The 12,042-nt window shown below is 53.0% G+C and overlaps 1 protein-coding gene across 1 annotated transcript; it reads right to left on the bottom strand.

Moving 5' to 3' along the window:
* Positions 1 to 1,145: 1,145 nt before the first annotated feature.
* HMOX2 (heme oxygenase 2) lies at positions 1,146 to 5,329 on the bottom strand (the record flags this gene model as incomplete). Its single annotated transcript, XM_079542776.1, has 5 exons — positions 1,146 to 1,273; positions 1,354 to 1,474; positions 2,327 to 2,818; positions 3,457 to 3,574; positions 5,247 to 5,329. 5 exons carry the CDS (start codon positions 5,327 to 5,329, stop codon positions 1,146 to 1,148), a joined length of 942 nt encoding a protein of 313 aa, XP_079398902.1.
* Between the last annotated feature and the right edge of the window lie 6,713 nt (positions 5,330 to 12,042).

The raw sequence follows: 12,042 nt of genomic DNA, 5'->3' as shown, positions 1-12,042 counted from the left end.
TGCAAGCAAATACGCAGATGTACCCCAAGTTTGCTAAGTGAGGGTTGTATGAGTGGGAGAATTGTGGTAGCATTAATCACTGGAGGAAGAGCAGCAGTTTCCTACCCCAGCTCAGGATGTTAAGGGCAGCATTGGGCCTGGCCCAGGTAGAGAACCTCCATTTGCACAACCGTGGGCTGCACTCCAGGTGTCCCCAGCTCCACCACTCAGGTATCCCTTCTCCAGTCCAACTGCTCACCAATGACAGCACTGGAAGAAGGCAGAGGGGTTCCTGCACTGCCAAATCACCTCCTCACAGGAGCTAGGAAGAACTCAAGAGGCAGCAGTGATAGGGTGGCCTGTAAGGACAGGAGGACCTCTAGATGTGCATGAGTCAAAAAACTAAGCGGGTAAGTCTTCATCCACCCTGCTTCTCCCCACAGATCTCCTCCCCAGCCTTCCATATCCCCCACACGGAACTACACTCTCCTCCAGAGGGCCCTCTGGCTTTCCTCAGCTATAGCACAGCAGCTTTTTATTCCAATCAAGGCTTCAGCAAAGATAAATCGATGTTGCACAATGTACATTTGACACCTTCATACCAGCAACCCACACATTTGGTCCTGCCCCCTCACCCAGTGAGCTCCATCCAACGAGAGTTATGCTTGGTCCCTGGGTCACTCCTTTGAGCTAACGGACCCACAGCATAGTCAGAGTATGACAAATGTTTGTTTCTCAGGGTAGGAAACTTGAGTACTCTTCTCTGAGAAGACCGACGACACATTCTTGGGTTGCAGCCCAGGGCAGGAAATTCCCTCCACAGACTGCTCCAGCCAAAGAAAAGCCAAGCACGTGAAGGCTTTGCCACTGCAGGACAAGACATCTCTAGCTTTAAAAGCTGCTCCAGCCAGCATAGAGCAGTGTTGAACTGGAATCTTCACATCCTCTTACCAGATCAGTTCCGTACACTAGTTAGCTAAAGACATTGCATTACAGTGCTTGCATTATTGGTGTGCAAGAAGTCTTGGATAGTCCCCCTGGATTTTTAACCTCTCCCTGCTTTATTTCCCCGCAGTCACTCCACCAGCAGCAAGGGAGGAGCTGGAACAAGGGCAGGGTGTCTCTCCCCTCACCACCACATATGTGGCCAGGCGCCAGGCTTGGCATCACATCACATACCACGCTGCAACTCCTGCTGCCACAGCAACACAAGCCGCCAGGATCAGCTGCACGATGGGCTGCTTTGCCAAGGCCACAGCAGTGTGATAGGGACAGCCAGCTGCTGCACTGCCTGCTAGAATAAAGAAAGCATTGTCAGTGCTGCAAGTCCTCTGCCACATTCACATGGCAGTCCTCGCATCACCCCAAGCCTACCCAGCTTGTCTGCATAGTAAGGGCATTTGCGCACGTCTCCTTTCCCGTCGTGAACTGGAACACCTCCATCCTGGGCTTCTTCCACCAGCGACTGGCCGATCTTGTCCAGTTCATCAAACACCTGCAAGTGGGCACAGCGAGTGTGTGGAGTGAGCAAAGCCAGAGAGCTGCCATGCAGACCTATGGAGACATGCACAGAACTGGCAAGAGCTGCTTCTGCCTGCCTCCGCCCAGATCCCAAACGCAGCATTCGATACTCATTTCAGAGTGCCTTGCAGGCAGGTGTGTGGTGAGGTCTCACCTGGCACACACCACAGCTGTGAGAAGGCACAGCCAATGGCAAAAGCACCAGATTGCCTGCTGCACATGGGAGTACGGGGCAAAGAGCCCTCCCTGCTGCCAGACCCTCTCTGGGTTACTGCTCCCATTTGTGCAGGCCCTTCAAGCTCTGCTGGAGGGCTTCTGTAAGGATCCTGATGGAAGAGCTTGCCATATCCCACCTCGCTGAGACCAGTAACATGCTCCAGGCAGAGATTAAGGCTCACATCTGGTAACTAAGCCTACGTTTATCTCCTACTGAAACTCAGGCGTGTTTTATGACTGGCAAACACCCTGAGCAGTAACAGGGGCCCATGGGGTTACAAACACTTCTGACCACCCCACAGGTGAGACTGGATGCACTGCACTCAGGCTGAGTACAGCCATCTCAGAGAGCTCTGTTCCCACCTCTACTTCAAAGCCACACAGTTCATGGAAATCTCGCAGTGAAGCCATCTCAGCTCAGGCTCAAAGGTTCCACTGGTGCGTATGGCATGAATTCCTGCCCAATACAAACCTCATCTCCTTAAAATAGTGAAAGATCTATTCAGACTAGGATCCCAAACAGCAAAGGCAGAATCCCCTTTCCACCAGAATCCCTTCATCTGGTCTCTCATCCAAACCACTGTGTATAAGGGCACAAAGGATTTAGTACCTCCATGTTAAATCTGAAAGCTCTGTTGGCCTCTTGCACGATCCGTTCCTTGCAGTTCTTGTCCAAGTCTAGAGCATTCAGCCTTGCTCTATACAGCTGCTTGAACTTCTGTGCATTGGAAATGTTCTCAAACGTGTAGAACTGGATCCCTTCCTCAGTAATGGGCAACTTGAGGGCCCTCTGGGCTACCTTCTTCAGCACTTGGCCACCTGAGAGGTCCCCCATGTAGCGTGTGTAAGCATGAGCCACCAGCAACTCAGGCTCATGCTGTCCCACATGATGGATTCTGTCCACATATTGCTGAGTTGCATCTGAACACTGTATCTTCTCTTTCCAATCTTCTCCATAGAAATATTTCATGTCTTTGATCAACGCTTCTTTCCGGTGAAGCTCTAGAGGGAAATACAGAGGAGCAAACACTGGGTTGTCCTTATTGCGATCCATTTCCTCTTCCAAAGCACTGTATGTGAAGTAAAGTGCTGTGGTAGCCAGCTGTGGACAAAGCACAGTGAACATAAGTTGCTTGCTCTATTGCATCTTGTGACTACTCCATCCCTTCATGGAACAGGGCTACACAAGGAAACCCCAGGGTGGACGCAAGACCTGGAGAGCCTGTACTAGGCACAGGACCAGCTGCATCCTAAAGGTACCATTCACACCAACAGCCAAAGACTGACTGTGCCAAGACAGTACCCCACATCATCTCTTCTGCTCAGAACAGAAAACACTGACCTGAAATCTACAGAAAACAACAACCAGAGCCTGAAATGAGTGCTGTAAGCCCACATGGCTTTTGATCCATAAGCACACAGCTTTTGCCATTGGTACATGTGCTGCAGCTGCCCTGAGCAGCCAGAAACACAGTACTTCCACCTAAGTGAAATTGTTCTGGGCCAGTATGCTCCTCACCATCCCGAGTTCCAGCTCTGAGACACACTGAGCAGCACAGGGCCCTCCAGTAGTGGTCACCATTCAGCCATGCCATCTAGAAACCAGTTCCCCCCCCCACCCCTCATCCCCAATCTACCCTCTACACATGGGCCTGTGGTGTTCTGCCTCAGCAAGTCCCCAGCTGTAGTCATCAAGTACAACAAAGAGTTTCTCTGCCAAGGCAGCAGAGCCACACTCACCTTGAAGAGCTCCTTCTTGATCCGTCCTTTCAGGAAGTCTTTGACAAACTGAGTATTCTCTGCACGGTCGTGGGACTCCTTAGTCCCCTCCTTCAGCAGCTCTGAAAGGTCAGTCGGGCTGCAGGCAAGCAGGGAGAGCTCCTTTCACTCCACTCCCACATACAGTCATGAGTTTGTCCTTGCTGAGTTTGGAGGGACCCTCCAGCCTCACTATCCCAGGCCTTGTCTGGTGCAGGTTCAGAGCAGGGATCCCTCGGCCCAGCCCTGCTGGCTGCAACCAGCATCACCCCCAGGAAATGTCAGGGTGACAGCAGTCAGGGCTCCCACCCGAGCCAGACTTCACCCGGGAGCCCTGGTGCTGAGCAGGGGCTCCAGGATGTTGGAGAAATTGTGAAGGATTCTCAATTCCTTGCACTGGTGCTTTCACTTCCAACCCTGAGCCACAACAACACTAAAGGAGACCCTGAGCGTATCAAGAGCAACTACCAGGACAGGATAAAGAGCAGCAGGGCCTTGCTCATATACTACTTAGTCTCTTTGCAGAAGACAGCCTTGAGTAGGAGCAGATGGACACATACAGGCAGAACTTGAGCTTTTCTGACTGGGGCACCAAGGGTACTGCATTAATCATCACAGAATGGCCTGGGTTGAAAAGGACTTCAAATGTCATCCAATTCCAACCTCCTGCTGTGGGCAGGTCACCAATCAGCAGACCAGGCTGCCCAGAGCCACATCCAACCTGGCCTTGAATGCCTCCAGAGATGGGGCACCCACAACCTCTCTGAGCAACCACTAGAGAAAAGATGAGAACCCACAGACAAAACAGGGCAGGAACACTCTTAAAAACAAGAGGTATTCATTCTGAAATATGCTGGTTTTGCATGTTTCCACAAGCTCTCCTTCTAAAAAACTGATGATCTTGGATCACAGCCACTGCACGTACCTGGAACTCGGTACAGTTATCAACACCTACACCCACAAAATGATGCCACAGTGCACCTTACCCTGTTTTTATGGCTGGTTTGCTACAGACAGCACGTTTACCTTAGCTGTAAAAAAGACATTTTGAACGCTCCGTACTCATGCAAGTAACAGGCTAGACAAGACTTGAACACAACAGGAGAGCCAGGGAGCATTAACCTCTCATGAAGCTGAGCCCATCAAGTCAAAGAGCAATCAATCAGCTCACTTCAGTATTCTGGAACCACCCTACTCGCCCTTCTCATTTTCATATGAAGAAAATTTTCCTTTTAAAGCACAATTTAGAATGCTTTGAGCGCAGCTATTTGTTGTTTGGAGGGATAACCAAACAGTTTTGTGTACTTTGAAGAAGTTCTGCAGAACTTGCTCTGTGTCAGGGGGAAGTTCTTTACAGAGAGAGTGGTGAGGTGCTGGAACAGCTGCCCAGAGAGGCTGTGGATGCCCCGTCCATACCTGGAGGTGTTCAGGGCCAGGTTGGATGGGGCCCTGGGCAGCCTGGGCTGGTATTGAATGTGGAGGTTGGTGGCCCTGCCTGTTGCAGGGGGTTGGAGCTTCGTGATCCTTGAGGTCCCTTCCAACTCTGGCCACTCTGTGATACATCACCCTACAAGAACAGCCTTTGCATTTGTTCCTACTCTGTAGGAACGTACACCTCCAACTGCAGGGCAGCCTCAGTCCTGGCTGGACGAGTTTTCAGCTAGAGAAGACTACAGATGAGCAAGGAGATCACTGAACTTGAGTTTGATATGCCCTGCCTTACCCAAACCCAGCTCTATGCCACATTACCAGACAAGGCCAGCAGCACTCACCTGACGTTGTCATCTTCCATTTCCTCATAGCGTAAGCTTTCCCCTTCATCTCCTCCTTCTGAGTTCTCCATAACTGACGGCATTGCTGGTCTGTTCTGGAGATCAGAGACACTGAAAGGCAAAATTAGAGAGGGATTTTAGAGGGAAGCTGCCTTAACAAAAGCAATAATGGGGAGGAAACATGGAGCAGCCCAACAGGGAGCCTTGCAGCTGCACCACCATGCAGGGTGGTGAGGAGCAGCCACCAGACGTTTTCACAAGAGCCTTCCCTGCAACAGAGCAGATTACGTTCCAAAGCAGAGGTAGATTTTCTTTCTCATGTGATGTAGCAGCATGCACAAAAAGTACCCAGAGCCAGGAGCAAGACACTTGGTTTATACCAGCTGAACACTCTGGCTTGGCCATAAATCCAGGCATCCCATTTATAAAATGGAGCTGTAATCAGCTTTGTGCTGATTACTCCCCCAAATTACAGGCAGCCTCGCCAAATGAGCAAGGAGCTGAGCTTCCTGCTGGCTCTTCAGCAAACCAAGGCTGTAAGGGAGTCAGCCCTTCTCCCAGCACTGAGTTCAGGCCTCCCTGGAGGGCTGCATCTGGGGACAGGAGGAGAGCAGACCAGATAAACAGATGAGAACAGGCCAAGCAAGCTCACAGAGCCTGAGCTGGCAGAACAGTCGGTGGCTCCACTCTCACGAGATGCAAACACAAACCATGCTAGTTACCAATTAACTGCCCTCCAGTTCCTCACCTACTACTAACCCTCTCAGGTGCCCTGGACACCCTGCAGAGCTCTGTCCCGCAGAGCAGCTGGGGCTGATGGCACATCCCCAGGTGTGCTACAGCACAGCACACAGCTGGGGCACATTACCAGGGTGACATTTCCACCTGTGCCCAGACAGCTCTCCTTCTCACCCTGACAGCCTGGCTCAGGTGGCAGCACAGATGAGGACCATGCAGGACCAAAATGCACTGCTCTGTGACATGAGTTAGCCCCGTGCAGTAGGAAAAGTAATGTGAGTTAAGAGTCCTACAGCCCCACTATCTTCCTACCATTGGAAGGAGTTAGCATGTAAAAATTCATTTAAGGACCAAGTGCTCTCAGACTTGCACCTCCCAAGCCTTTTTTGGAGAAGCTCAGCTTGTCATGTTCATCTCCATAACAAAACAGCAATGAAGCCAGTCCTTCTAGCATGCTTTGAAGACAGTACGCCTACAGGAAAAGAAGGCAGTTTAATTTTCCCCAATACAGTCTCCAGTACAGACACCTCCCTGATGAGCCATGAATCAGGGACAAGGCAGCACCAATCCAATGCACATCTTCTGCGGTATGATGACACTGTAGGAGAACTCAGAGAAGAGGAAAATAAAAACATTTTCACTCTCCCGTCACTACAAACCCTCAGCAACTGAAATCCCACAGCACAGTCACTGGTCAAAGCAACGGTATCCTGGAGCACTCCACTCCTCTGAAAGAGGCAGTGTCCTACACATGCAGAGGGAGCTCCCAGCAGTTGCCTGCTGGTGCTTCAGGGGTTGGAGTATTGCTTCATTTGCTCTGAGGCTCCTGGCTGACATTCAGAGTAAACACAGTCCCCAGCAGCCTGCCTGGGAGCGATCCAGCAGCCACAGGACAGCAGGGCTGGAGAAGATTTGGTACACAACAGCTCAGCACTCCACATATTTCTTTTCCAATAACACAGCACTCAGCCCCTCCTGTAAAATATCCTCATCTAGCCAGCAGTTTGTTTGCCCCTACGCACAATCGCACAGCAAGCTTCACACTCAACATGCATGGCTGTTGTTCTCAGATACTCAACGTGAATAATTCTATGCCTTCTGAAGGAATCCGAGAGACACCGCTGCAGTAAGAAGCAAGACTGGAAGTGCTGGCTTTGCTTGGGCACTCTCATCGGTTCAGTAGCTGACAGAACAACCACTCAATACAGAGCTCGTCTCTGTGATTCAACCAGCACATGGCTCCGAATGCACACGGCTAAGATCCTTGCTTTAAAGCAGCAGAGCACAACTACACCTACCCAAACATCTCTGAAGGCGGGGTGAGGGAGGAGATTGACCCCAGAACTCCAGGCCTGAGGTCATGACTAAAGAACTTGGGGCAGCTTCACCCCTCCTCCTCCTGCTGGGGAGGTCAGCTGAAACAGAGACCCACGGAACAAACAGCTGCATTACCGGATCCCACCTGGATTTAAGGCTCCACCTGGAGCTGGGTCTTACAACGAGCTCAAGCAAACACCACTTCTGCCTCCCAGAGCCGCAGTCCAGCAGATCAGCGCACCGATTGAGGGAGGAAGCACCTATTGAGACCATAGGTCACCCGTCCAGCCCTGCCCTTCAGCAGGCAGCCCTCCCACCAGCGGCCTCGCAGGGGTTACGTTCCGGTAGGGCAGCGCAGCGTGACACACAGATAGAAGAGCCTTCCCTCCGGGAGAGCCCGGGACACCGCAGGCTGGAGCAGCAGCACTTCGGGCCGATGAACGAAACGCAGCAGCGTACGAACGCGGTGAGGCCCGAACGAGGCGCCCGTCTCACCCGACGGCACAACGGCAGCAGCGCCTCCGAAGCCGCCACCGTCCCGGCAGCCGGTTCCGATGAAGGCGGCAGCACGGACCGCTCCCTCGAGGCGGCTCCCCGCTCCCCACACCGCAGCCCGGTCCCCACCCGGACAGCGTTAGGAAGGGGCCGGCAAACACCGCGAGCGCCCCTGGGCACCGAGGCCTCAGCCCGGCCGTGCCCCGGATCGCCGTACCTCAGCGCGGCCCCGGCCCGGCCCGGTCGCGTTGCCACGGGGCCGCGTTACCACAGAGACGCACCGCGCACTCACCCGCCGCCGCCCGCTCGCGCCGTGCCCCGCGGCGCAAGACAAAGGCCCGGCGTTGCCGGCCCGAATTTACCTCGCGGGAGAGAGCTGTGATTGGAGGAGGCGGCTTACGTCACTGAGGGGGCTCGCGCTTCCGCTCTGCCCCGCCTCGTCGACAGCCAATGGGGACACCTGACGTCACGGCAAGCCCCGCCCACGGTCTGACGCTGCGCAGGCGCGAACGGCGGCGCGCCCTCCGACCCGCGCGGCCGATCGGCTGAGCACGTGACCGCACGCCGGGTTCGCGTCCGGAGCTGATCGGGCCGCTCCGCTCCGAGATGAAACGTAAGCGAGGATGGCAGGAGCAAAGCCGAGGCTACGCGGCGGGGGCTAAAGATGCACGGTGAAAATGCTTTTTAGTGAAGGGTTTTATTTACAAGTTTTAGAAATAATTAAACCTCATTAACGTACGATTTAATGCTTATTCACATTCGGAAAGAGCGCTCAGCTATCACATCTTCAAAGCTGAAAGTCCGGGATGCCCTCATGGAGCGCCGTGCGGCTGCTCCGCCCACAGCCCGGCGAGGGGGCAGCCCCAAAAGGAGCCTCAACGCAGCCGCAGGCTACGGACGGACAGACGGACACCTCAGACCGACTGCTCTGTGACCCGGCACACCGTCAGACAGCCGTGGGTGGCAGCGGCACGGGGCTTTGGGCTTCTCCATGCTATGGGCACAGCCCTCAATCTGGAGAACGTTGATCGAACCATGGAAGAAAGCAGCTTTTCTTTACCCAAATCAGAGCTTTGCAGGCTCTGAGATCCCTCCCTCTGTCAGCTCTCCAAGGAGAGGAGAGGCAGTGTATTTCCCTTCCTCTAAAACACCCCGCTGATGATATTCTGCCCTTCTCAAATGACTTCTTCCTCTGCCAAGAGCTATCCCACCTCCTTCCCCCACCTCCAGCTCAGCTCTTTGCAACCTTCCTCCATCCCTACCTTTCAGGATTTGTTCTCTTAAAAAGAAATTGCTTTCACCCCCGACAAGCAGCACACTCAATAGTGCAAGGAGAGAGAGACGCTGGGCTCTGCTCCCAGGGATGGCAGCAAGCATCGGGCCAAACCACCGCACGCCCTCGGTCCTCCTAGGGCTCCCCTCCCCGGTGGATCTGCCGGTGCCGGAGCAGCGCGGAGCTGACGGTGAAGCCCTTCCCGCAGTCGGCACAGCTGTAGGGCCGCTCCCCGCTGTGGATGCGGCGGTGCTGGATGAGGTGGGCGCTCTGCCGAAAGCTGTCCCCGCAGTCGGAGCAGGCGTAGGGCCTCTCCCCGGTGTGGACCCTGTGGTGACGGAGCAGGGCCGACCTCCACAAGAAGCTCTTCCCGCACTCGGCGCACTCGAAGGGCCGCTCCCCGGTGTGGAAGCGGCGGTGCTGGATGAGGTGGGAGCTCACCGTGAAGCTCTTCCCACACTCGGTGCAGCCGTAAGGGCGCTCGCCCAGGTGGAACCGCCGATGCTGGATAAGGGCAGAACTCACCGTGAAGCTCTTCCCGCACTCGGAGCACTCGTAGGGTTTCTCCCCGCTGTGGACCCGCTGGTGCTTCATGAGCTCGGAGCTCTGGCTGAAGCTCTTCCCGCACTCCACACACTTGTAGGGTTTCTCCCCGGTGTGGACCCGCTGGTGCCGTGTGAGGGCTGAGCTCACGCTGAAGCTCTTCCCGCAGTCGCTGCACTCATAGGGTTTCTCCCCAGTGTGCACCCGTTGGTGCTGGACAAGCTGGGAGTTCCCAGAGAAGCATTTCCCACACTCTGTGCATTTGTAGGGCTTCTCCCCTGTGTGGGTTACCTGGTGGCGGATCAGTTTGGAGCTCATGCTGAAGCTCTTCCCACACTCGGCACAGGCGTAGGGCCGCTCCCCAGTGTGGGTCCTCTGGTGCTGGATGAGGTGTGACCGCTGCCTGAAGCTCTCTCCGCAGTCGGTGCAGGCGAAGGGTTTCTCTCCAGTGTGGATTCTCCGATGCTGGATGAGGTTGGAGCTCACCCGGAAGCTCTTCCCGCAGTCCCCACATATTGTCAGTCTCGCCGCAGCAGGATTTCTCTGCTGGATGATATCTGGCAGCCTCCTGAAGCTCTTTCCACGTACCATCACCCGGCTGTGCCTCTTCCCCAGGGGAGGTTTCTGAGCCCTTTCTGACCTGCGTAGGTGAACCGAGTCCTGTTCAGGACTGTGAGAACTCTTCTCCTTGGGAAGTGCTGACACTAAACCCTCAGGCTTTGCTGGCCCAGGAATGCCCCAGTGGGGAGTCTCCTCTTTCTTGCTTTCAATCCCATCCTCAGCTGTAAGAAAACGAGAATCCAGAGAGGTGTCACATGCAAGAAAGAAGCCTTGGACAAAGGAAATCAAAAGGGGCCAAATTCTAAAAATGCAGCAGCTTGAATTTAAGGTTAAAACGTTCTGATAACTCCTTCCCACCTACTCAGAGGATTTTGCAGTGTTCACAGCATCAGGAACAAACTGTGGAAATTACCCAGGGCTTACTGGCACATCACAGGTAAAAGTTTAGTGCTCAAATGGAAAAGATAGCTGCTATTCTGGGATATTATATCTAAAAACATTAGAAATTGAACAGGCAGAGAAAGGCCATAAAGAACTATCTTGTGCAGCAAGGCACAGGCAAATACCTGCCCTCTTATGCACAAAGTCTTGGAGAACCACCACTGACAGAAATGTATGCCACACAGACTCAAGGTCACTTGAAAGCCTTTCCAGGGGAAGAAGCCTGCATGGATTTCTAGGGCATTTATGCAGAGCAGTGACTGTTTCCAGCTCACTACTGAAGTGTGGTTTGATGAGCATCCTAAGAGGATCAAAAACCTGAATCCCCAACAGTGCTGTGGGCTTTGCGAGCTTATACCTTAAAGTGGCAGGACAGAAGGTGTGAACGCTTAGGGAGAAATGGCAACACGAATCATCACAGAACAGCTTAGGTTAGAGGGGATCGTGCAGTTCCACCCCCTGCCACGGGCTGGCTGCCAACCACTAGATCAGGCTGCCCAGGATCCCGCCCCAAATGCCTCCAGGGATGGATGTATCATCACATAGGTCAATCAGGCCAATAGATTTCCATGTGATCTCCTTACACGGACTTCCAGGGATGACTTGCTGCTGACTATACATAAAACTCAAAATATGGAAGGGGCTGAGAAGTAAAGCTGCAGAAACAGAGACCTCCAGATTGTTTTCTAAAGTGGGACAGATTTGACTGCTATTTCCTGACACTCTGAAAACTCTTGTAAAATAAACTGGCAGCATATCGGCCCAGTGGGATTGATGCACAAACCACAGATGCTTCCTGTGGTCTGGCAGAGCTGTGATAAGGAACTGTGTGCCTTGGAAGAGGAGTCAGTACTGAGTTGTAAGCAGGCAGTTAAGGAAGGAGAGTCTACGATTTTTAACCGAACCAATATATGTACCTATTTAATCTCTCTCTTTCTAGTCAGCGTATAAAACGTCACAATATGATTTCACAGAGAACTCCTAAGTGGCTTTTCATAGCAATTTGGTGTGGTTCTCTCATGGTTTTCATTAGTGTAATCCCCTGAAAGAAACAGAAACGGGAACATTGCTATTCACTACGAAGGCACTTCCATCTGACTGCAGTTACATCCATCCAGGCCTGAAAGAAAAGTGAACGATATCCAAAGACAGGTTAGAAGGATGACATTTTTGGCAGGCCAGGATGAAACTCTTGACCTCTCCATCAGACTTAGTTGGAGAGTATCAGAAGTTTTAAGCTTCCTGTCACAGTAACTACTGGTATGGCTCCAGCTCTCCACCATGAAACTTCTACGACCATTTTTGTTTGATGCCTGACCTATCTGACATCTTCACTGGCACCCAGGACAAGCTGTTTGTAAAAGGTTTAATCAACATCGTGATGAGCGGAAGTCATTGGAAGGATTTTAAGTGGAAGAATGGCAGAGC

This window comes from Tetrao urogallus (genome assembly GCF_951394365.1).
Source record: "Tetrao urogallus genome assembly, chromosome: 15".
Lineage (NCBI taxonomy): Eukaryota > Metazoa > Chordata > Aves > Galliformes > Phasianidae > Tetrao > Tetrao urogallus.
This window is presented reverse-complemented; position numbering and strand designations above follow the sequence as displayed.